General features: G+C 40.7%; 1 protein-coding gene across 4 annotated transcripts; it reads right to left on the minus strand.

Moving 5' to 3' along the window:
- Positions 1-1,395: 1,395 nt before the first annotated feature.
- Positions 1,396-25,422, minus strand: shroom1 (shroom family member 1). Of its 4 annotated transcripts, XM_018751621.2 has the most exons (9): positions 25,194-25,332; positions 5,936-8,560; positions 5,742-5,791; positions 4,843-5,379; positions 4,415-4,560; positions 3,964-4,336; positions 3,641-3,752; positions 3,057-3,329; positions 1,396-2,138 (listed from the first exon to the last, which is right to left on the minus strand). In XM_018751621.2, exons 2-9 carry the CDS (start codon positions 8,492-8,494, stop codon positions 1,884-1,886), a joined length of 4,305 nt encoding a protein of 1,434 aa, XP_018607137.2. In that variant the 5' UTR covers positions 8,495-8,560; positions 25,194-25,332; the 3' UTR covers positions 1,396-1,883. The 4 variants fall into 4 exon arrangements, with proteins under 4 accessions (XP_018607137.2, XP_018607134.2, XP_018607133.2 ...); XM_018751618.2 differs by lacking the exon at positions 25,194-25,332 and adding an exon at positions 25,390-25,422 and having other exon boundaries at positions 3,964-4,560; XM_018751617.2 differs by having other exon boundaries at positions 3,964-4,560.
- Positions 25,423-25,698: the final 276 nt, after the last annotated feature.

Consider the following 25,698-nt stretch of genomic DNA (forward strand, 5'->3'; position numbering starts at 1 on the left):
ACCTCAAGTCCTGAGCTGCGGGTTCAGATATGGGTTCTAATCCAGGTCAAACTGTGCGGAACTGGCCCGTTTTTGGTGTCGACATTTGTTTGCTGCAAGTGCTCTGGTTTCCTCCCATAGGCTAAAGACATGCGGTGGACCGGTGGTTCTTCAAATGCACTTCTTAATGTTTAAATAAGTGCCTGATTGCCCTATGTCTGACTGGCTTGTATGTACTTTATAACAAAAACTCATATTGCACTGAAGTATTTATGAAAAACATGACAGGAAATAAAAAATAAATCACTTTATTTAAAGTTATACACTGAAATTCATGATGGGAGCCAACATTTACTGAGAACATTTTCAAAGCATTTGTTCCATCCCATCTTGGACCTTTCAAGTGTTTGCTTTGGGAAACTGTACTGCCTTTAAATTAAAAATGAAATGACTTTCAGTTCTTAACAGGATATAATGTATGTAGGAGACCATCTGATTGCCAACCCTGGTAAAACCCTGGTAATGTGTTCCCTCTGAAATGCATCTCACCAACTTCAATACCACATTACAATTAGCACCACAACAACATCTCAGTAGAAGTAATTGCTATGTAAATTGTTATTAAGTTACGCATGTGAAGAAAATAAAGCAGGAACTAACACCTTTTGAAAATTAAAACACAAACAGAAGTGTGGTATGCAGTTACCAGCAAAAAACCCCCAAAGAGATTTCCGCAGGGAAAACATCTTTCCTACTCAAACCACCAACTGAAGCACTAATATTTATTTATTTATTTATTTATTTAAAATTACTCTGAACGCTTAGGTGTTACGGATTCAATGACAGATATGCACTCGAGGAAATGAAATGATTCTCAAGAGAAAAGCAGCATACACAATGTCCATGTATAAACACTGAGAAAAACCATTATCCAAAACTAAAATGTATTTTACTATTATCCAGTTGTGTTCTTAAATTGCATTTGTATATTTCATAGTACTAACACATATGTACATCACTGAATGTTTGGTAAAAGTTGTATAAGGAGAATTTTCACTGAAAATTTGAAGAAAGACACTGATCGATATTTTAAACAGAAATAACATCTGTGTCTGAAGACAGAAACCTGCGAAACTGCCAGAGGTAGAGAGGTATCGGAGAGTGAAGCCACGCTGTCGAGTGTCCAAATATTAACGTACCATTGAAACAAACCCGTGCCTTAAGCAAAATTCAAAATTTAGTTTTTGTTAACAAGGTAATATAAATTTACAAAGGCTTTTCATTTAAAGTGGAGGACTTAGAACAAAAAGAAAAAAACTGAAATCGGACAAAACAATTATCAATTAAGAACAACCACAAATATCAGTCCATACATATTTCATTGCCTTTTTCAAAAGCTTTGCATAAATAATGTTTCACAATGTAGAATGGGCTTATGCTGTAGTGCTAGTTTAAGGAAGAGAAGAGAAGAAAAAAAAAAAAATGTTCAAAAACCTGTGCAAGTGTATATCAAAGTGCTTTCTTTTTGGTCTTTTTCTGAGTGCCAACATGTTAAATTAGGGGGAAAATTTTTTTTTTTTTTTTTTTTTTAAATCTCATTTTAAAACTCATCAGCTTTGAATTTTATCACAATCTTTTGCATTTTTGTAGTTTTATTTCACCCTGGCAACCAGAACAAGTTTAAAGCTTAATTTCAGATTGCTGAGTCAATGTTTTTCTTACTAATAAGTAATGACAAAAACAGATTACTACTGAAAAAACACTCCAGGGATACCTGTAAAGGATATACCACACAGTTAATAACCAGGTGAACCACTTGATTCCATACCCACCAACATCCTCATGAACGTGAGGACAGGTCAATACAGATGACGACAGAAGTGGCAACAGAAGCATCAGGCTGCTCAAGGGGAGATGCTGTTCAAGAGGGACTCGAGCTGTTCCTCCCACAGGCGTTTCCTCTCATCCAAGTCTTTCTGACGGATGAGCATTGCAGCTGTGGTCTGGATAAAGTGCCGGTAATCCTGTAGCTGTTCGGCCGTCAGGTGCCGGGCCAGGATTGCGGACACCACTCGCTCTCGCCGATCCAGGTTGTCCTTGAGGTCGGTGGCATCCTGGCGTTGCTTGCACAGCAAACGGTGTCTGTTGTCCAGAGATTGCTGCCAAAGAAAAATCATTTTAAATTAGTGCTTTAGAAACGATTTGCTAAAGAGTAACGTATGTTACTAAATAGCTTCAATTAGGTTCATATAACAAAAACTAATTCTAACCGACATGTAGCAGACTTGCATTTTGCCAGCAGAGAGCAGTAAAGATAACCACCCTAAAGCAGCTACCTTTAGAACTGCTAAGTGCAGAAAAGAGTAACATAAAACATTCACATAAACAATGATCGATGTTAAAAGATGCGGTCTTTTCAAAATTTCATGCTAAAATATTTCTAAAAACAGGATGAGGTTTACGTGCCGCATTTATATGACTATACAATGAAGAAAAAAGTACAAACATCAGGGATAGTCGGTAGGGTGGACGTTTGGACCGAAAGGTTGCAAGTTAGAATCCCACCTTTACCTGCAGTGCCCTTGAGCAAGGAACTTACCCTAAATTGCTTCAGCAAAAAATAACCCAGCTGTATAAATAGGTAAATAACTGTAAAGTAGCTTTACTTTGAAAGACGCTTTGGAGAAAAGCATGAGCTAAATGAATAAATATGAAGTTATAATAGTCTGATATTTGTGAGAACTCCACAACACACACACACACACACACACACACACCCCCCACCGTCTAAACCGCTTGTCCCATACGGGGTCGCAGGGAGCCGGAGCCTAACCCGGCAACACAGGGCGTAAGGCCGGAGGGGGAGGGGACACACCCAGGACGGGACGCCAGTCCGCCGCAAGGCACCCCAAGCGGGACTCGAACCTGAGACCCACTGGAGAGCAGGACTCGGTCCAACCCCCTACGCCACCATGCCCCCCTCTGTGAGAACTCTAGCAGTGCAGAAAAGTAAATATGTAAAATGATAAAAATATACAGTACAGTGAGGAAAATATACAAAATGCAGAAATTCCCACCTTCTCCTCTGCGTCAGCATGGTCTCCCACAGCACTCAGGGCATTTTGCACCCGGGCGAGACGGGCCGAAAGGCAAAGCAGCAAGCTGACCACACGTTCCAGGTCCCCGACGAATGAAGTGTAACGCTCGTACTCGGCCGGCAGGCAGCTCTTTTGGACCAGGGCATCAACAGCCGCGCCTCTCAGTGCATTTGCCCTGACTTCGTCGTGCAGGGTTGCACGCTGCACCTCAACGGCTCGCAGACCCCCCTCGATGCAAGCGATCAATGCCCTCTAATTGAGAAGAAAGTACAAAACAGGGAGGAAACATAACAACCTGGGCAAATATACAGAATGAAGACATTCAGCAACGGTTCCCGAGCAGCACCAGGAATGGGAATAGCAATGGGACATGGGCTGAGTTCTGAAATTACAACTCCTGCTGCACTAAACAATTGCCTTTGAAACCATGCCCATGAACAAAGACTACTGTATTGTAGAACAGTTCCGGAATGGACTTGAGTGTTCCTTGAAGTTAAAGACCACTGACGCAACTGCTCTTCCATGAAGAAACTTGCAAAACAATGCTGAAAACTATGATTTACCTTTTTTTCCGTGACGCTCCCTCCTCTATTTTGCACACGGCCAGTTTTCTGGGTTTCGAATTTCAGGTCTACATTCCCCCCATCAGGAGGCTTAACATCACCTTCTACATAACTGCACAAAATAAAACAAGACCTTAAACACACTGAACCAATCAATTCATTAGAATCAATTTTTATAAACTGTGAGATGTACATCACTTTGGAGAAAAGCATCTGCTAAATGAATAAATGTAAATGTAAACTGAAGTTGTCTTATCCTTCTACTTCTTGTAAGATAAAACAAACACACTAAGTTTATGAGAGTGTATCAATGCTGTAGCTACCGTTCCTCAGCTTGCTGAGGGCTGCTGATCTGGTGTTCGTGTTTCTTCCTGTAGTGTTCCTCCATCAGCAGTGTGTCCTCAGACAGCAACTGCTCCATCAGCATCACTGCTGTTTTCCTGTTGGCCACCGGAAGCAGGACTCTGGCCAGTGACTGGTCTTCAGCCACCACCTCCTCTACAAGATCCTCCCACTGCGGTTCACCTTTTGCTGAGCTGTCTCCTAGGGTCTCTGGCGCACTAACTGGCAGTTCTTCTTCATCTTTGTGCTCTTCCTTCTGTGGCTGATTGTAGTCTGCACTCTGGATTTCCACCACATGTGTGACAGCAGGGGGTGTTGTTGACTGGGCTGCTGGTAACTCAACACACTCTGGAACTGGTGATGGGTTAAATTCTGCTGTGCTGGAATCCTCAGGAGATAGATTGTGTTCTTCATGATTCTTGTTCTGCTTACCCTTTGGAGCAAAACATGAGCTTGGGTCTGTTGTTACTCCACAGCTCAGGGACACTTCCTTGGAGTCAAACCTCCGATTTTCAGTCTGATGTCTCGCTGAAAGCTCTGGTGGTAGGGAGCCTGCTGAAAGAGCTGTCTCAAGTGTGCTAAAACAAACAAACAAAAATAAATCACACTGTGGCCAACAAATACTTACACGCATCAAAAGCATCACCATGCACATGGTGGAGGTGGTCCAAGTTTAGTTAACTAAAGTTACTATTGGGTAAAAAAGTAACACTACCACGATTACCACAAAAATAATTTATACCTGCAACAGGTGATGTTATTTTTGTGACAAAGCATTCATCAACTGATTTAGTAGTGGGGCACCAGTTGAAGGTCCTGGTTTCTCAGCACTATATACATGGTGATTCATACGAGCATACCTGGATGTGGCTGGGGAGCATGGAGAGCTGGGACTGGTCTTGCTGAGTTCTCCCACAAGGAAGCAATTAAGCTGGTGGATGTTTCCAGTGTAGAACACACTGTTGCCCACAATTTTAGGGAGAATAGAGCTGGGACTAGTGGGGCCAGCAATGACAGACAAAGCTCTGGCTCTAGAAGGAGAGATTATCGCTGGCGCTTCAGCCGTCTCAGGAGCCCCCGAGGGAGCCGTATCCGAACCTTGACCACCAGTCAGTTCAGGCGCGGAGTCCTGCTTTATGAGAGGATTCTTATGGGCACAGAGCTGGGCCTGCTTCTGCTCCTCCTTAAAGAGAATAACCCTTTTCTCTCTGCCTGAGCCCAGCTGGTCCAGCTGCTCAGAGCTCCTGCTCAAAACTGGCGTGGTGTTGACAGGAGTCACACCCAGTTCCTCCATGGACTTTCCCCTCAGAGCTACCGACCGGATCCGCTGGTCTGCAGGAACTGAGGTCACACTGCTTTTATTCATCCGTGTTTCTCCCTCAGCCTTCATTTGAAACCTACCAAAAACACATGAACAAATACATACATGCCTTTTATTAGCTCATCATATTCTAGAGAAGGTCTACCACACATTTATTTGTACATTAGAATGCTGGGAACAGTATCTACATTCATATTATTTGCTCATAATTAACCACAGTTAACAATATAGAGCAATGTTTCTTCTACATATGCATAATGCCACCATAAAGCAACAATAAATGATGTTTATGTGTTTCAGTTTTCAATCCAATTCATTTTCACACAGCACTATTCTCACCAGAGTGACACAAACCACTGAACAGAGCAAAAAAACAAAATTACAATCTTAGTTCTTAAACATCTGCTGGTGTGTTAGGGGAGCCGTGGTAAATCTCACCTGGATTTCTCAGTGAGTAAAAGAGAGGGGTCTTCAACGTTCCTCTCATTCTAAAAGGAAACAAGATTCAGAAGTTGTGAAAAAGTGAACATTCTCTTTAAAGTCACTATTACAGAATGTGATACATGTAAACATGCATTAACTTGCACATGACAGAAAAACCTTGTTTTACAAAGAAGAGATGTGAAACCCACCTGCCAGGTCTGTGCAGCTGAGGTAGGACAAGCTTCAGCCGACTCTGCTTGTTCTGGCAGGTCCAGCAGACACTCGGTAGAAGTGAACAACCCTTTAGCTGGTTGGGTGAACTCTTTCCAACTAGACTGAGGGGGCTCCTGAGAACTCTGGATAGGACCAAACTGGGAACCTTTGGCAGAGCCACCCGCAGAGTGGGGCCGCAGAAGCTTTCTCTTTGGTCCTACATTCCCCGAGAGGGACCTCAGAACGCATTCATGTGGCTTCCCAGCTGTGGAGTGCCTGTGTGCTGGAGGTGGCTGCTGGGGCTCAGCAGTCTTGTGACCTATCTTGCGCTCCATGTAGGCCACCAGAGCCTTGATCTGGATCTGCTTCAGTGTGTTCTTAGCAACCCCGGAGAAGGTGCGGTTCCTTGTCTCAAACATCTTCTTCCTGGAAGCCACCAGGCCTTCTTCAGTGGATTCATCGTGGGATAGGAGAACTTCCTTCTCATTACCAAGAGAGCTGCAGGTGACATGCATCGGTCCAGCACCCACCTGGTGCAACTTTTCCGGCTCAGAATAGCACAGTTTCTTTTGTTCTGCCCCCAACCTTCTCCTGCTCCCAATTCGAGCAACCTGTGGCTGAGGGAAGTCGGAAGGCTTTCCATTTTCCTTACCCTTTTCTTCCTCCTTATTCTCGTTCCTGTTCTCCTTCCCCTGAGCCTCTGGTCCTAAGTCAGAATTTGCAGGGCTAACAAAGGTGGCCTTGAGATCCCTCTGGGTGATGACTGACATGAGCGCAGAGAGCTGTGGCTCAGGCCTCTGCTTGAGCCTGTGGGGCCACGATAGCAGTAGGTCCTTCCTCTTGAAGGATGTCTCCCGCAAGACCTTAGACTGGGCATCCTTCAGCTTTTCCTTGTAATACTTCTTGTAGGAGTCATCCATTGTGCCTGTGGAAGGCCCAAGGGCATCCTGATGCTGCTCTAGATTCACCTTGCAGGTGCTGCTCTGCTCCACGCTGTTGCTGTCGCCACTACTGGAGGAGCCGTGTTCCTCTTTGCTCCACTGCCTCAGGGATGCAGTGCTCTTCCGAGTTTCTCTCTGGGTCTCGCTGGCATCACCGCTGTTCTTAGGCCAGTTCACCAGTGCTCCCCTGCTGGCTCCTGTTAGGTGATACAAGAGGGGCGTGCTTTCCTTACTGATTTTATCACTAGGCAGATCCCCCAAAGACCGTTTCATCACCATGGGCAGACGCTCTGCATTATCATCCTTCCCCTGCTCCGTGCTCAGCACAGTGGGCATCATGTCCTTGTCACTGCAAGTGGCTGGCAAAGTGCTATCCTCTGGACCACAGTAGAAAATGTGATGGCTGCTGCTGTGATGCCTGTGAGATACGAGACCCATGTCTCCGTTTGTAGCCTTTTCGTCCAAACTGTCCAAGCTATGGAACTCCTGTTTTGAAATGTAAGATGGACTGTATGAGCTCCTTCGCTGAGACTCCACATCTTGTTTTTTGGTGCACCCATCTAGACTCTGGCAAGAAACATCTATGCCACCCTGGAGATCACTACTACTCCAGTGTCTGCGCCGGACTCCTCTGCTAACACGGTCAGTGCAACTATGTGACCTCACTTTCACTTCCACTAATGTTTGCGGGCCTTCCGAAACAGACTGCATGCTCTCCCCCTCTGTTACACTTGACAAAGAGTTCCGAAAGCTTGATTCTGATGAAACACCTGTCACAAAATAGTACTGCCCTTTGTGCTGGATGCTGCTACTGATCACGTTCTGTTTTGCACGCTGTGCATCTCTGGTACTCTGCTCGGCAGGGTTCAGCACACGTTCCGAGCGAGATCTTTTCCTTTGATTTTCAGACCGGCTTTCTGGTAGAACTGCAGCTGGAGAGGACTGAATTAAAGTACTTGGGAACTGACTTTGTTTTTGAGTCTGATCCAAGCAACCTTGATCCACCAGATCTTCTATATTAGGCTGCGAGATCCTGTGACCACAGACTGCATCATGTCTGGGATGGACCCTTCCAGGATTATGTACTGAAGATCTTTCGTGGGACTTGTCATTTGACTGGCCATCAGGACTTACTTTTGTTTTGTAATCCTCCATGTTCTTGGCTGTTATAAAACTGTCTAGACGGGCAGGGGGAGTTGGAGGTAGTGGCAGCAATTGTGGTGATAGCTTCCGGTCCCTGTGCATACCACTAAGGGAGGAGTCCTGGCAGTGGCGATGCTGCGAAATGGCCTCCACTGACTTAAAAAGCTGGTCCACACTCTTACGGTTGTTGCTGTTCAGGATGTTAGGATTGTAGACAGCCTTTACATACTTCAGATCTGTGTATGGCAGGGTGTGGGGATTGAGTTCATCTGAGAGGAACGGTGAGGCATAATCTGGGGCATTGGAGCACCCGGAGAAGGAGCTGTATGCTGAGTCCCCCTTTCCATGGTGGTGGGTAAACTGGTCAATGCTGCTGGTGGACTTGGCTGGGGAGAGCCTACTGACTTCATAACTTAAAGGCTGTAGATCTAAACTGTTCATACTCCCAAACTGTAAGCTGAAGGAATCCATTGGGGTTTGCTGAACTGACTTTGAAAGTGGAGCATTCACCAGATGCTACTGCACATTTGTATTTTCCTAGGAAGAAAACAAACACAGTCATCAATATATGTGACCTGTAAAACATTATGGAGCCAGAAAAGATAAAAATGAAGGGGTCAATTCTTAATTACAAAGTATTTATTTAGATAGCAGTAAATTACATTTTACAGGAAGAAATACTGTACCAAATTCAAAGTAAAATCCTAACTTCTCATTAACAATCCAAAAAAAATTTTTTTTGCAGACTGAATCCTAGCAAAATGGGTTAGTACAACCTTACTACATAATGCAGTAAAAATATGAACAGCCATGGTACAATGTGTACCGACTTCATACATTATATAGACGTGATAAGGCCCTAAATACCTTATTAAATGAACCATCTAATGGAGAATCTACAAAATCTAGGATTGTATTTGTGGTATTCATAAACAAATTTTCCATGTTTCATACTCCTTACATTTAACACAGCTGATTATGTAGGTTCCAGATAATTTAAATTACATTTACATTCATTAGTGTAAAGGATGCTTTTCTCCAAAGCAAGGTACAAAAAATAAGAAAACAAATATGCATTTCTTAGCAGGCAAAAAGCCTTTAAACATACAATATACAAAGCCATATACCTTGTCAATACATCTAAAAACTGTAAATGTACTTACTAAATGTCACGAGTTTTCAAAATTTTAATAAATTACCAAATGTGTCACTATTTACTCTAATATGGTGTCTGTCACCTTGGAATAGCAAAAATGCATAATTACAGGGCAGTTGATTCTATATGCTCTTACAGATGGAGCTGCCCAGAATACCAAAGGCAAGATAGAGTTTTAAATGTGTTTAGATACTTAAAGTGAAAACTTACAGACCAGGAGGGCAAGAAAGCTTTCAAATTTTACTTTGCATTACCATGTGAGCTACAACAGACAGGCGCTTAAATCTACTCCAAGTACAAATGAAAGAACTTAAACAAGAATAAACTATAGTTTGCAAGTTAATGATAATGTTTTCTGATCTGCTTTTGAGGACACATTTACTCATTTAGCTGACACCTTTCTCCAAAGCAACTCACAGTGCTAAGGTTACAATTATTTACCCATTTATACAGATGGGTAATTTTAATGGAGCAATTTAGGGTAAGTACCTTGCTCAAGGGTACTACAGCCAGAGGTGTGGATTAAACCTGCATCCTTTGAATCCAAAGGCAGTAGCTCTAACCACTACACTACCCAGCTGTCCCAGCTAACACTAATAAGAATAATTCTCCAGTGTACACAACATTATCCTTCGTGGACATTTTATTAGTATGGAGCTGGGGCAATTAACTGCTCACGAGTTGCTAGCAATTTCAGTTCAATGAGGGGCATATTTAGCCCTTAAGCAGGGCTCATATGCCAAGTGGGGCACATGTTGCCCCCTGTGCTGATGCAGGGAGATACTGCCCTCCAACACCAAACTTAGGAACAAGGACCACTCAAGAGCAAGTAATGGGTCACAATGTTGGTGGCACAACGTGCAGTGGGAATGGCTCAGAACCCAAATACACAACACCACTCAGTAATTTTTCTTAACTTTAATTTTAAAAATTAAAATGAAAGAGTAATTAACAGTAATACTCTTAAAATTTTGAGTAATTTATAAGCTGAAGTTAGACAAAATCACTGAAAATTAACTTGTCTTTTATTCCATGTACTGTCTGGAAATGCTGCTATTTATTTAGACTTCGGTAAGATATATTTGTACATTAGTGAAAAGCAAACACACAAAAAAATCCCAAGGAAATTACCAAACAACAAAATATATGTGTTAATCTTTTGAAGCTGTTAGTTTTATGCCCTGCTACACAGTAACAATGTTCACCAGTCATACAGGTAAAACAAATTGCATACACTGAAAGAGAAAAAATTAAATTCTTTCTCAAAACAATATGCAATAAATAAACAGTAGCTAATCCTAAGAAAATAAATCTACCTTAGGCATCCAGCACTACTTAAAGCACTAAAATCATCTGCAGGTTACTGCAGAATCACTTACCTGATCTGCTAAAACAATTCATGAAAGCTCCATTTCTTTGTTCCTCAGGGATTATTCACTAAATCGGTTATAAAACAATTGACATTTATTCTTCCGGTCCAAAGGTTTTCTTTTTTTTTTTTTTTTTAAATTTAAAGACACAAGTAAAAGTAAAGAAAGAACTGTCAAGGCTCTTTACTCTGATACTGCTGGTGCATGCTTGTGACGTCCACCTTGAGAACGAACGCGGAAGAAAGCATATTTCACTGCTGATAATGCCGTTCAACAAAGAGAAGGGAAAAGAGCCCCACATTCCTGAACGGCTTCAAAGAAAGGAAGGCCGAGCTGTATTCATGCCGGCTTTCTCTCCGCATGGAACGAGGCCAATCTGTGAGGGCATCCGCTCTTGTCCGAGCCACACAAAGACACGCGGGGAGCCCCATTCAAGACCCCGAACACTCCTTCATACCATAACAAGCTTCTTCAACAGCCAGTGACATCGACCACTAGCGCAACCACGGTTTACATGCTATGGAAAAGTTTGCATTTTCAACAAAGGATCTTAAAGAAAAACATCTGAAATTCCATTTGAGTGCTTCTATTAAGTTTCTTTTCTGTAACCAAATCATTATTTTCAGGACATGTAGAATTTCAGTAAAAATTTTATTTACAGGCCATAGCCTGAATACATTGTATACTGATGACAAGTGAAGTTACTTGTTACAACACCTACCCTGAGCAATTTATGCATATGGTCTTTGTGAGTTCGGCACTTACCTTTTTCACTTAGCTGACACTTCTCTCCAGATCAACTTACAATGTTAGTCTAATTACAATTATTTACCCATTTATACAGCTGGGTAATTTTACTAGAGCAATTTAGGATAAGTACCTTGCTCAAGGGTACTACAGCTGGGGGTGGGATTTGAACCTGCAACCTTTGGGTCCAAACGCAGCAGTTCTAATCACTACGCTACCAGCTGTGCAGCCGAAGAACAGTTTTCACCAGATTCCATTCTATATAAACAGAATCAGTTTTTGTAACATTAGATTCTAATTTTACCACACCTATAGCTTACTTTTCCATTGTCCCTCCATTTCGACGCCAAAGCACAAAACGTGTGACAAGCATTTGGCACAGAAAGAACACAAGAAAATATTCTGTACAGCAACAGATCTGCTCCAGTTTTCGCATCCAATCACAGAAAGGCTTCAGTAGAGAAAGAAAGAGTGGAATGCAATTGTTTAGAAAAGCTAGAGGTGTCGCAGTTCATAATCTAAGTAAGAAGATTTCGTTACAAGGCTTGGAGGAATTCTGAAGATTTTGAGAAGCCCCTATTTTGTGAAAATGACCTCCATTTTCTGCCACGGGACTCCAACCACCGCAAAGCTCAGCATGCATTTAAAATCCTGCTGATGTCACCCAAGAAGTTAATTACATTGGCTGCAGAGGCGCTGGGGTTCGATTAAGGTATTTAAGACCATTTCAACACACTGATTTACAGCAAGGACTTGGCGAAGAATGAGGAGTTCTGTTGAAGGGACAGGTTATGTGAACTTTGACACAGTGAGAATGTGATCACAATGATACAAGTCAAATTTGAGGAGAGAAATATGTATTAACACTGTACTAACAGGCGCCAACACTAATACCCATGGTCTTATACCTTGTGTAGTCACAGTAATTACAACAAAATGTCCCTCATAGTTTTAAAACTGACCTAGACAAAGGGTGGCCCATGCACACACTCACTGACCAGTTCACATTCTAAGGGCAATTTCAGCAATATCAGTCCACCAAAACTGCATGTCTTGGGACCATGGGAGGAAACCAGAGCACCCAGAGGAAACCCATGTAGACATGGGGAGAACATGTAAACGCCACATAGGTTGGAATCTGGCTCAGCCTATGTGCGAACAAGCCCAGGTGCTCTGAGGTGGCAGCGCCGCAAAAAAGTTCACATTGTACCCTTTTTCTTCAATTGCCTGTTTCATCAGGTCACATATAGTGCAATTCTAAGAGTCTGTATTAATAAAAAGGAATAGGCTGAAAGCATAAGTGACATCAAACTGACAAGATCAATAGGTTCACTGCAAAACCAAAATATAACACTAAAACTGGCAAATAAAACTATATCACAAATTTATCAACAGTTACTTGATATGATGAAAACCAGCAAATAAAATGAAAATGATATGCAAACATACAAATGACCATTACTAATGATTCCATTTCATGTGTCCTACAACTAATTTAACATTACAAATAATTTTAAGAAAAAATGAACAAATGCTTTAAATTTAAACTGCCTTGTTTCAAAAACACCAAAGTGCAGTTATATATTGGCATTTTATGGAATACAGGTACCCAAATAAAACTGAACCATACAGTTTCTACAGAAAAGGAAACACACAAGTATTAGGACTTTGATAGAGCTATGATACAGTTCTGACATCTTATGCACAAAATAAGCACTTATTAAAGTATTATTATAAACTGGATTTTAATGACAGCCATATGGATGGAAGAGAATGTAGAGGGACTTCACTTGCCTTCACCAAGTCTCTCCTGCTTTTGCTAAACGCTCCAAGTAAATGATCAGTAGTAAGGACCTAGCCAATGCCGACACTAACCTCATTCTGGACACTTACGTGTCACCTTTTGCAGAAAAAAAATAAGAAAAATATGCAACTGGTATTTAGCTGTTCAGTTAACTTTCTAAAATGCAGCAAAAGCAAGTGATATATAATGAGAGAATATGTTCCTAAATAAAATTAAGGGAGTGTTAAATTAGTGATTTCTGGCTGCTGTTCCCTCTCTGGAATGTGGACTCTGGTACCAGCCTGGAATTCCACGGGGGGGGGGGGGGCTACGGCTGCAATTGAAACAAAGCCAAAGGAGACTTCTACATTCTCTGGTTCTACCAGACCAGAAAATTTGAAAATATTACATTGTATTGGTTACGTTTCGTGAAAGCAACAAAATTCATTTTCATTCCTGAAAAGAATTTATTTCAATTCACCTGTTCCTTTTTAGCAAGGTACTGAAAGCAGCTTTGTACACAACAGAATATGAAGTGGAATTCAGGCAAGACAATATTTAACCTGGCACTGGGTGACCCAACTGCAATGCGCACCATTATAAACCCCTCGCGAGCATTTAGTCATCTGGCAAAGCTTAGCCTTGTAGAAAATTAACTTGTGAATGTTCCAATTCCAGTTAGTCCAAAAAAAAAAAAAAAAAAAAAAAAAAAAAAAACCCACCACATTTCACTATGGATCAATTCTTGTGATTCTGTACCTACAGAGATAGTTCTACTCATGCAATACAACTGCTAAGTATTCACTGGGTCACATTCGAGTTCAACAGTAAAATGTTTGATTAATCTGACAATGACGACTGCGTAAACCATAATGAAGGAGAGGAACCAATGCTTTTTTAAAAAAGCTTGAGACCATGACATCCTCTTGATGTCCATCTGAATATAAATTCTAAACGTGTAACCACCTTTGGATGAGCTAAATGTCCACATACCAAAGTATGTTTGTACAAAAACGAGACAAGCACATCCATTCACCTTTTCTGGAAAGTCATCTAAAGTGCTGTCAGGTCACGCTACCAGATAATACTAATGTGACAGTCAGACCTCCATCAAGCCACCAGGAATAAGGTTACCATCCTTCCTGACAAGCATGAAGGGCGATGGAGCACGTCTGGGAGAAATCGGACTCTCTGGAGGTAACATACACCCCTACCCCTATCAACAGCAGGAACAAAGCAGCTGCCATCTTTGCCAAGAAACTGCAGATAAGGAAGTGGTCGGGTGAGTCGAAATATCAAAACAGTGATGAATTAAAAAATTTAGAGGACACCCTTATCTAAGGCCAAGGACAATAGTTTATTGGAAAGTGTATTAACAGGTTGGTATTAGAGGGAAAAATTAAGATTTTAAATAAATAAAAATATGTAAGATTTAGCAACTACATTTAACTGACTCTTCTCCAAAGCAACTTGTAGTACTAAGCCACTTAATTATTTACCCATTTATACAGTTGGGCCATTTTACTAGAGCAATTGAGATAGTACCTTACTCAAGGCTACTAAAGCTGGAGGTGGGATTCAAACCTGCAACCTTGAGGACCAAAGGCGACAACTCCAGCCACTATGCTACTAGGCTGTACCTTTGCTATTAAATTACTGAACACCCCTCTTTCAGGATACATTTCAATAAAGACATGCCTAAATTAATAATATGCAAGAGTTCACTGGTTATGTCACTGTGACACTCTTGACAGATCTTACAGTTCAGGTAAGACACCTGTTTGATCTCATTGTAAAATACTTGGATGCTAACAACATTATAAAAATGTCTCAAAGGAAAAAAAACAAGGAAACAGATTCTGCAATGTGCTGATAATATCCTTTCATTACTGAGCAGCAAATTTCATTAGAGGCAACTTAAATTTTTAACTGTGTCTATGGTTGGATTCCACTTTTCACATATGGACCGTACCTTATATTATTACACTACACTAGTTACCCTCTTAGGAGTTGAACAGAAGCTTCATTACTAATCTATATACCAGATATTGCCACTTCTGAGGTTTACCCACTTTTCTCTTACCCAGGCACTCAGAAATACTCAAGACTTCTACTCCCTGTACTGCTAATTATACATGTAAAGGAATGTGAGAGATAAGCTAACGCAGGTAAAAGTAAACAGAGCTTGTACAGTCTGTATTATGTCATGCCTTAATGCCAGACCTCTTATCTGCACTTGGACATCAGAAACCAAATATTAGCTTGGGCTCCAAGCTGTTCTTTCCACTCTTAAGCAGCGAAATGCGTTAACCTACTGGAGCTAGACTATTCTACTGAACCTAACTTCATGTGGTTGGCTGGGTACCATCTAGAACAAAGCTGCCAAACTTTGGATTTTAAGAACTGTTAGGGGACTTCAAGTGTCAAAATAACTGAAAAAGCAGTCAAAACCAATGTCGTGTTGCTCTGATAAACACTTAATTAGCTGGACAGACTTGCATCTACAAATCTATCCTAAGGTCATCAGACAGACAGCTGGTTAACAAGGAAAGTTTTCCAGTAACTTTATATGCAAGCTCTCCAGCTCATCCAGAATGATGGTGCTCATTTGGTTTTCCAAATATTCCCCTAGAACTGCCGCCAGCTGCTTGCTCTCATCTCTTTCAAAATCCTGGCAAAGACTCAATTCCCAGAGTCTCCTCAGACATATTCCTCAAAAACCTCAGTAATCACTGCACTACACCATCTTCCTTCCTCTGACTCCTACAATCCAGTGGCCATGACCCTCAACTGTAATTTTTCATATTAGCCCATTTATTCAACAAATCAAAACCATTTTCTATCTTTGGAAGTACAAAGTTTAACTTCCTTTTGTGACCACTTTTCTCAGCTTGTAGACACAGCAACAACAGTGCAACAGACTATTACTTTGGTTAATTTTTAACCAACATACTGAAAGTGTTGTGACATTATGGCTTCTATTAATTGTGCTGCAGTTGGTTCACAACTATGATATTTAATTTTGTCATGGCAAGAAACCTTCGGTTCTCATCTACCCATCTTACCATGCAAGCTCAGGTGGAAAATTTTGGGTAAGCAGATGGTATCAGGTAACCTTACTTGTGTTACAGCAAGCAGGTAATGTCACAGCCTTGGTGTTCAGGTTACTTTTTGACACGAACGCGAAATAACATCCCGAAACTAAGTTTATATTCAGGCGGCATCCCTGTTATTACACATTCCTCTAGACATGTCAACTCAGCACAACTATGAAAACCAAATGACAAAAATCCACCTACCTATTTTTGCAGTTCAAATTACCATAAACACGGCTCAATGTCTCACACCCAGCCGCTAATATTACAGTAAAACCACAATTTAACACTGCCCGATATACCGCTAATTCGGCTGTAACGCGATGGGTCATTAGACCCTTTTCTTGCTCTTTCTGGAATGTGAGAAACTAAACTGAAAAGTTCAAAAGCTGGCAAAGTTTACAGACTTTGCCAACCGTCTTATAGCACGAGTAGGTTAGAAATGCTGAAATGTCTGTAGCAACAACCATTAATTCGTAGAATTCTTTAATGCAAAGGTAATATACTTGCCACAAAGTAAACATGCAAAAAACAGGTCAAATAGGGCAAAAATAGGGGTGATTTAAGATGTTTGGTCAACATTTGGTCAGTGTGAACACTGATTTTCTTGAACCCCAATTCAGCGGGACCCCGCTTTTTTTGCGATGAGATTTTACGGACCCTAACGATCAAGTTATAACGGGGTTCACCGTATTATACTTTACTATTGCCAGTTGATCCATGTAAGCATACACCAACTGAGGAGCAGTAAACTCATTCACACACCTCTGATGTGCTTGCTGCCAAAAGTATCCAGTTTATATTTCATGAACCAAGTCTTACCTACATTGTAATTCTTAAACATTCAGAAGCTAATAAAACAGGTACCTGTACAACACTGGGAATTCAAATTAAAACAAATATGTACACCATAATGTACATATGAACAAAAACAACAACACACTCAGTAAAAAACTGACAACAAATGAAAAAAATATACTTACAGTCCCAATTACCAATTTGGGTTCAGGGATGATGCTCATATAGGGTATACAGCATAAATGAGGACTGATTATTTTGCATGTGGAGTCAGAAATAAATAGTGAAAACAAAATATTTCATATGAAAGGCTAGACTAAAAGGTGAGAAACCAAAAATGACAGCACACAACAGCAGATTGTTTGCAAGGTGAGCAAGTCTCCCCTACCTAATCCAACAAACATTTTTTAATGAAGTCAAGAAAATGAAATCGGAAACCAGGAGAGAGGCACACTTATCTAGTTTGGCAGTTCCATTGCTTAATGACTGGAATGTTATTTGTTAATACAGAGGGGGTTCTTAAAGCTAACCAGTGAAAATAAACCAATTTATAGGAATTTACCAGAGAGCGATACACCGGACACAGAAATGAAACCACCACAGTGTGCGTTTGTCCACAAGAGCACTCAATTATCCTGTGTAATATGCAGCTTCATATACTGTAGCAGAAACAGCCTTAAGCCCAAGCCTGGTTATGAAAGCCCACAGGGGTACAATCCAAAACCTCAGAGTCATCAGCTTCAAGAATCATCACCATCATCACCTTGAAAAAGCAACAGTGCAGGATGCAGTTAGAAAAAAATAATACGAGGAAGACCATGACCAGTTTAACACCAGACATATGATGCCACAGACATTTCCTTGCTCTTATATTATGGAAGAGATATTTTGCAAAGTTCATCTTCTCAAACAATTCAAAAGCTAATTAAAAGAAAAGAAAATAACGTTTGCAGTCGACGGTCCTGTGGTTGCCACACCAATGTGCAGAAGCTATTGGAGGACTGAATGGCAAAGCCAAAACTGAACAAAATGCACACTGACCTTAACTTGAATTATTAGAATTATTACCTTAATGCAAAAATGTGGAACATCACTAGCACTAAAAATTAGTAAGAAGGGAAATAGGCAACTTTTAACATTCAATCGGTTAACTGTGTATTTTACACAAATAATCTGCCGTTGTTTATGGAAAAATACAAAACAATTAACGGATGAATTACTTTTATTGCTTCAGCAGCATGGCTGATTAACACCATAACACAAGGTATCAATTTCCAGAACTTTTCCCAATTATATGAGTCAAACACTAACTATGCCAGGTCCCTGGGAAAAGAATAAATGTCAACTAGTATAGTCCAAAGTAAAAGTTTAAAAGACCCAGATAAACTCTGTTGTGTGCCATTTGGTGATGAAGGCCATTGCAAATGGTAAAGTGGGAGGAGGGGAGAAAGAAAAAAGACAGGTGTTTGGGCCTATGGTGAGAGACCCTTGTAGAATCAGAGTTACAGTCAGCCTATGTGAATCTTTTACTCTTCAGCTGAAGTACATCCTGCTTTAGTGGATACCACACTACAGCTCTGAATCTACTTTCTCACTAGTATAATTATGATGAACATGATATCTTTGACTGCCAGTTCCCAAAAATACAATGATCACCTGTTTTGTGTAAGATGGAGTACCGAGATCTTCTCTACCAAGGAACAAATATAAGGGCTTCACAAGGTTTTGCTTCCCCCCTTGCCTTTGAACACACCAAGGAAACTGAGAAAACAATCCATGAATGCATCTCAAATTGTTATGGAACTGAGAGAAGACTCTACTCAATGAAGAGCACCAACATGAACAGGATAAAGACAGTTCTCCCAACCCTAAAGCAAAAGGACTGTGTCTAGAGGTTATAAGTAATTACAGGAAAAAGTTTACTTTCATAAACATACCATGACAATATATTTATATACATACCTAGTATTATTAGAACTACTGTATCTGTTGTATTTTGTGTAAGCATAATTTTATTGCAGCACATACTGTAAGGCTTATGTTCTGACAGGGTCAGATAAGGTTTTTGGGTTTATGCTCAGTGTCAGCAGCAGAAAGGTTTTTTTTTTTTTTTATTAAAAAAAATGAAATACAAAGACCCAGACATGACAGGCAATTTTGAATCACCAATTTTCCAGAAACGCATTTGTAGACTACGGGGGAAAGGAGGGCACCCAAAGAAAGACAATACTTTAAGTGTACTGTACATAATAGGTACAAAAGCACAGGTATGCTGCTATACAGTATTAGACACTAACGAAAGAAGTGAAATAGCCTTGTTATAATTAACTACTGAAGTCTCTGTGTCCATTTTAGTGGGATTTAGCAATATTTTAGCCTAACTGGGTATCATTTTAGGGCTCAGGAATGCAAAAAAGTTTTACTACCAAAACTAAAGGCAATACCATCTTTGAGCTTGTAATGAGAATTCCCATTACAAAGGGTATTTCAGGAACACACAACCTTTGCAAAGTAAGGGAAGACTGCATCGCCCCTTCAGGTCAATACTTAGTTGAGGCACCTCTGGTAGCGATCAAAAATGTGACTTTAAAACTATCAGCTTTTGTGAGTGAAATGCAATTTTCAAGTCTTGCCACAAATGAAACAGAGGTAAAGGTTCCGATATGGCCACTCCAGGATAGACATTTTTGTTTTTATGGTCACTCCAATATAACTTTGCCTTTGTGGTTGGGATTGTAGTCCTGCTGAAAAATACATCTTCTCCCAGTTCATAGTTCTTCTGCAGGCGGCTTCCTTCCAGGATTTCTCTGCACTTTGCTTAATTCATTCCCTCTATCTATAACAAGCCTTCCAGGTCTTGTTGCAGAGAAGTTACCCTCAAGAATGATCATACAAACTTCTTCCAGTTTGTTTCAGTCTCTTAGAAACCAGTATAATATTTCATAATAGCAGATAAACATCCTGACAGACACACGTATGAGACAAAAGGCATGAAAGTCACCACATTTGCATATTTTTAGTTTACATTTGATTTGCAAAAATCCTTTGGCAGGTTGATGGGAAACCTATAATCTATTCTGTTCAGCAACTTATTTAAAACCAATGTAAGCAGATGAACTAGCAGTGAAAAAGAATACCTGCAATCAATGTTAAACTCATTTTCCCTACCCTCATTGCATAGCACCCCTACACAAGGGGAAGTCTATAAATACAAATTTAAATTTATCTTTTAATCTGCTATCATAATTTTACCCCAAGTATTCCGATGAAACCTTTCAAAATGTAACATATCACAATACCAGCTTCGCAAACCTAGTGGTTATCATCATTACAACGTGGCAGCTTACATTCTGTGCTTTTCCATCTATTGTTATCAGACTGCACTTTAATTTCAGCTCATTACAAAGGCCACTCATCTAAGTGAATCCCCAAAGCGGGAGGAGGAGGAGAAATAAAACACACTGAAAGATCTCCTACAGCATGTGGAGATTAAACTTCTCTCTGCCGTGTTCAGAGTGGATCAGTGGATCCGAGCAACAAAGAAAGGATGTTTGGGGGGAAGGGGTGTGAAAGAGGGAAAATAATGGGTAAGGAGTGAAACAAAGGGGATATCTGGAGGTGGGGTGGGGTGAACAGGCTTAACCTTTGAAATGAATGTAAACATCAGTGAGACCTCAAATACCAAGACCATAAAATGAGCAGGCAAAGGTGGCTGGCAAATCTACTCTGCAAAAAGCTGTTTCAATGTTCTGATATACTCAAAAATAAAAATAGGAGGAAGAATGATAATGTGATAGCTTGTCTCTTCACATACTCCATAAATACCACAAGGTATTTGTACAAAGTATAATGACAGCTTCAGACCTCTACAGTTATAAGCAATAGCAGTCCATCACATACCTTTTCATTAGGACTCATAAGAGGTAACAGTCCACAGCCCTTTAAAAGTGGAGGAAAAGCAGTTTCAAACAGAGATCATGATCATTCAGCCAGGTAGTGAAGAAGAATGGAATAAGTGAATGAAATGTATAGACTTTAAATTTACTGAAGTCAAACTGCATGGGTTTTCCTAATATTCTTGTCACCTCCCTCGGACACCTCCAATCAATCCAAATTTATTTAGTATACCGTACTGTTACAAAAGCACTTTACAACTAACTTTTTAAAGTCATATCTTTATTTTATGTGCAAATATGGTAAATTATTCCCTGACTCCAAAAGAAACAAACCAGTTAAGCTCCAGGAAAATCTTTAACACCTTTCTTCACTTGCTCAACATGCATCTCCAATCCAAAGCTTCTTGGACTCATACAGACTGCACACAAAAACACTTTCTAAGAATTGTGTGCTTTGTAGAAGTCCCTGAAAGAGTCCAGTTGGAGCCCTGTGCTGCGCTTTTGTGCGGCGAGTTACTTCCGTTCGAGGATACACGTGATCGGGCAGCTCAAAAGATTACCCAAGCTTGCTGATATACTCGAAGAAATAATGGGAGAAATGCTGGTCCAGGTAAATCGGCATTTATTCAAACACAGTAACACCTTTGTTGCTTATGTGCAACCATTTCTCCCACGATGCTCAAAATCAGTACTGCAAAATGACCCAATGTAGGTTTTCCAGTTTACATGGTGTCTTTGCTATGATGTTACTCAGTGGATGTCACATTATCAATCTTACAGCAACTCCTGACTGCAACATACATTAGCTGTCCTGCTGTGAAACTAAATCTGCTGAAAAGAGATTAGGAAAAAGTAAATCATTCAGGCTTGAAGTGCATTCTTTGTAGGTGATGAGATTTTTCCCAAGAATCAGAAAACTCACCACACTGGATATAACTGAGAAGAACAAATATGAACTGAATTTCTGTTACAATGTTCCCAAAACAGTAACATTACATCATTTTTTCCAAGATTAAATTTCTGTCATTAAAAAATCACACTTATTTTCTCCAAGATCTATGTCGCTTTGGAGAAAAGCATCTGCTAAATGAATAAATATAAATGTATAAAAAAAAAAAACACTGCATCCATATCCTATCTAACAATTAGACCTCATTTTTTTTTTTTTTTTTTTTTTTTAATTCTACATCAGTTCAAATCAGAACCACTCACTATTTAAGGGTCTTAGGATAATGCTAATACCATGCAATAGATTGGTGTTCTATTCGGGATGTACCCTAGGTAGACTTGCACCCTGTGCCTCTGGGATAGGCGCTGGACTGTCACAACCATGACTTGAACAAGGGGTTAACAAAAGTGTGAGAGAGATAATAGTAGGCAATGCAAGGGTGTTGGACTGGTTAACAGAAATGTATTCATAATACCAATAGTAAAAAGACCTGCAATACCAGCACTCTATACAAACTATACACCATTCTTTCAATGCCTCTTGTCCTTAGATCAACACCACTTGTTTTACATTTCATGACACTCTAACCTTGATCACAAGATTTGGCCTAATTTGTCACTTTGCCCAAAATGTGCAAATCTGAAAATGTCACCACACTAAGTATAAGAAACTGACCCCAAGAAGTGAACATGCATACACAGTGCATGTAACGCGTCATTAACTTGACATTCTGCTAACAAGGCAGTTTTTGTTAGCAGAATTCCAAACCAACCAGAAAATCATAATGCAGGTCACAAAAATGTCACCCAACCAACACAACCAGATTAAACATCCTGAAGGGCAAACTACGAACATTTCTCAAACGGACATGTTTAACACTTCACACTTTGTCATCACAGATGAACGTAACAGAAACGTGTTAATCAAACTGACTGTGACACTGATAAAGATAAAAAAAAACCGAATAATCTGTAACGTCCAGTCACTCCCCATCAATAACCACTGAACCCTGGCAGGGTTGTGGTGGTCCAGAGCCTAATCCAGAAACATACAGCACTAGGCTAGATTGGGTACCCTAGGTACTCCCCTTCCTCCTACAGTTGAGAAAAGCAATCACCTAGAAAAAAACCCTTCTGAACAAAAGGAAAATATGCTGTCCCAAATGAGTCAAGCAGGTATCAGCCCTATGCCCAACAAACGTGCAGGCACTGTGCCACAATGCCACCTTAATCCAAAAGATTTTATTAAATAAATTATGAATGAGTATCTTACAAGAGTGGCAGTAACAAACCATCATTCCACTTTACATTTTATTTATTTAGCAGATGCTTTTCTCCAAAGCGACTTCCAATGAACTCTAGGTAGTGTTATGAGCCAACACACCTTATTCACCGCGGTGACTTATACTGCTAGATACACTACTTACAATGGGTCACTCATCCATACATCAGTGGGACACTCTCTGTGTCACTCACACACTACGGGGGGAACCTGAACAGCATGTCTTTGGACTGTGGGAAGAAACCAGAGCACCTGGAGGAAACCCATGCAGACATGGGGAGAACATGCAAACTCCACACAGACCGAGAGGGGATCGAACCCACGTCCTCTCACACCCTCTGGACACAGTGAGACAGCAGTGCTACTCGCTGTGCCACCATGCCGCCCGAGGGGGTCACTTTGATTCCATAACCGAAGGGTAATGGGCTTCAGTGCAGTCATGTAAAGTAAATCACTTCTGTTTCCTCTCAGCAAAGAATAAATTCAAAACAATCACTATTTAGCAGTAACTACTGACTTCCGCTCTCATATAATCTCAAAGCTGCACATGCCATATAAAACAGACAAAGACACTAAATACTAGAACATTTCCTCATTGCATTATGGATGTTGTTTACACAAGGTGGCAGTTTACCAGCCCTATTCCAATGAACACCACAGGTGTAAAGTTGTGTTGCCACACACGATGATACAAAGACACAGTATTCACACTGCACAAGCGACTGGGTTTCAACCCTGGGACAAAACCCTCAGTGTCTGGTTTCCTCCAAAACAACAAGAAACAATACAGCCATTTCTATCACAAATTTAAATTAAACATACAAAAGTCATTAGGCTGAAAGGGAAATGCTGCATTATTCAGAAACATGTGGAAAACGGGACATTGCATTCTACGCAAACACAGACCCTTGTCCATTTTCCCTTTTCCTCTAGATGTATACTTTGAACTTAATTTAGAGAAATACTACACTATGAAATAACAGGACATTTTTTAAAGATTTACATAGGGTCATAGGAGCCTTAGTGGTCATATTTGTCATCAAGGTACTTACTCTGAACTTACACTCTGAATTTTTTGTTGTATCAATGGGTAAATCATTACAGAGTTGATTACCTACCAGTGCAAATCACCAGGAACACACGAGTCACCTTAAAAGATAAAGTCATGTGGCAGGTGAAACATCTCATCTGACATAATTCAATACTGAACATAAAGTGTTTTAAAACAGCCTTAATTGTTATCTCTAACCATAACAGATCATTCTCTGAAACACAACGGGGGCGTTCAGGAGATCTGAATAAAAAATGTGAATCTCTAATTGCTGCTGTTTGTTGTTGTTGTCGTCAGAGACATGGCTTCACACACCCCGCTGATTTCTTCACTTGTCATTTCAGCACACGAATGATCTGTACCGAGATTTTCCCCGAAAAAGAGGTGCACAATGACTGAAACTTCATAACCTGAAGACACACAGACGTGAAATGTTACATGATGATGATTTTTACAACTCGACGAGACAATTGCAGTAACGCCGGTTACCGTGTAATTCCAGCAATCTTCCAAAAGTGTGACGCCAGCTGTTATAGAAGGCTAAACACACTTCATCCGAAACTCTCGGCATACAGTTTAGCACAGCTCAAAACTGCACGGGGAACACTCCGTAAACACTTCCACGGTGTGATAATTCGCGGCTGTCTTTCGGGCACGTTTCGGCGCTGCCGCCGCACACACCACGTCGCGTGCTCATGTAGCAACGACGTCATCGATGCACGAGCCTCGCACAATTTACAAGTACATTTTTGTAATTACCGCTTTTTGTTAATAAAAGTTTCTTTGTTTTTAAAGCCATAATTTAAAAAGTGTATTTCAAGCAGCGCCGAAGCTTATAGAAATATATTTCCAATCTGTAAAAGTCACTTTTAAAAGTGCGGCTTGCGGGTTGCGATTGGTCTACTAGTAAATAATAAAAGATTGTCTGGTCTGGATACTCAGTATACTGAGTGTTTAATTAATAAATAAATAAAGTAGACCGAAACTGCACGGAGCGCCGATACCACACACGACACCTCACCTGACGCCTTCTCAACAACATACCTCAGCAACTCCCTCGACTCCAACCGTCGCCCTCCCTTCAAGCGACTCTCCTCACAACTGGGCCCAATGTCTCCCGACAGACTAACTTAGAAGTTTAGTTCCCTCACGATATGTCATAAACGAGGCGCTTTGTCTCGCAAAAAAAGAAAAAAATAATTTATAATGAAATAAAATAAAAAAAAAAACTTCCGCCCACCTGCCACTAGCTTCCCAAGCGCTTCATCCTCGCGCCAGGAGGAGGGAGATTTGGGAGGGTAGCGGAGCTGAGGTGGAACCAATCAGCGAGCGGGTGGGCGGAGCTTGCAGCCCCGACTGCTGTGCGTTGAGTCCAGGAATGAGATAAACCGCCCGGGGACCGGTTTACATCTGTCGCGGCGGTTATTATCGCGTATACTTCCAGACATAATTGTACTATAAAACATTAAGCAGCTGTTTGCCTCTTATTTGCTGAGAGACCTCAATTACTTTAGGTTCGTAAAACAAATTATAAGAGCAAAGATGAAGG

The sequence above is a fragment of the Scleropages formosus genome, chromosome 4 (assembly GCF_900964775.1).
Source record: "Scleropages formosus chromosome 4, fSclFor1.1, whole genome shotgun sequence".
Taxonomy (NCBI): domain Eukaryota; kingdom Metazoa; phylum Chordata; class Actinopteri; order Osteoglossiformes; family Osteoglossidae; genus Scleropages; species Scleropages formosus.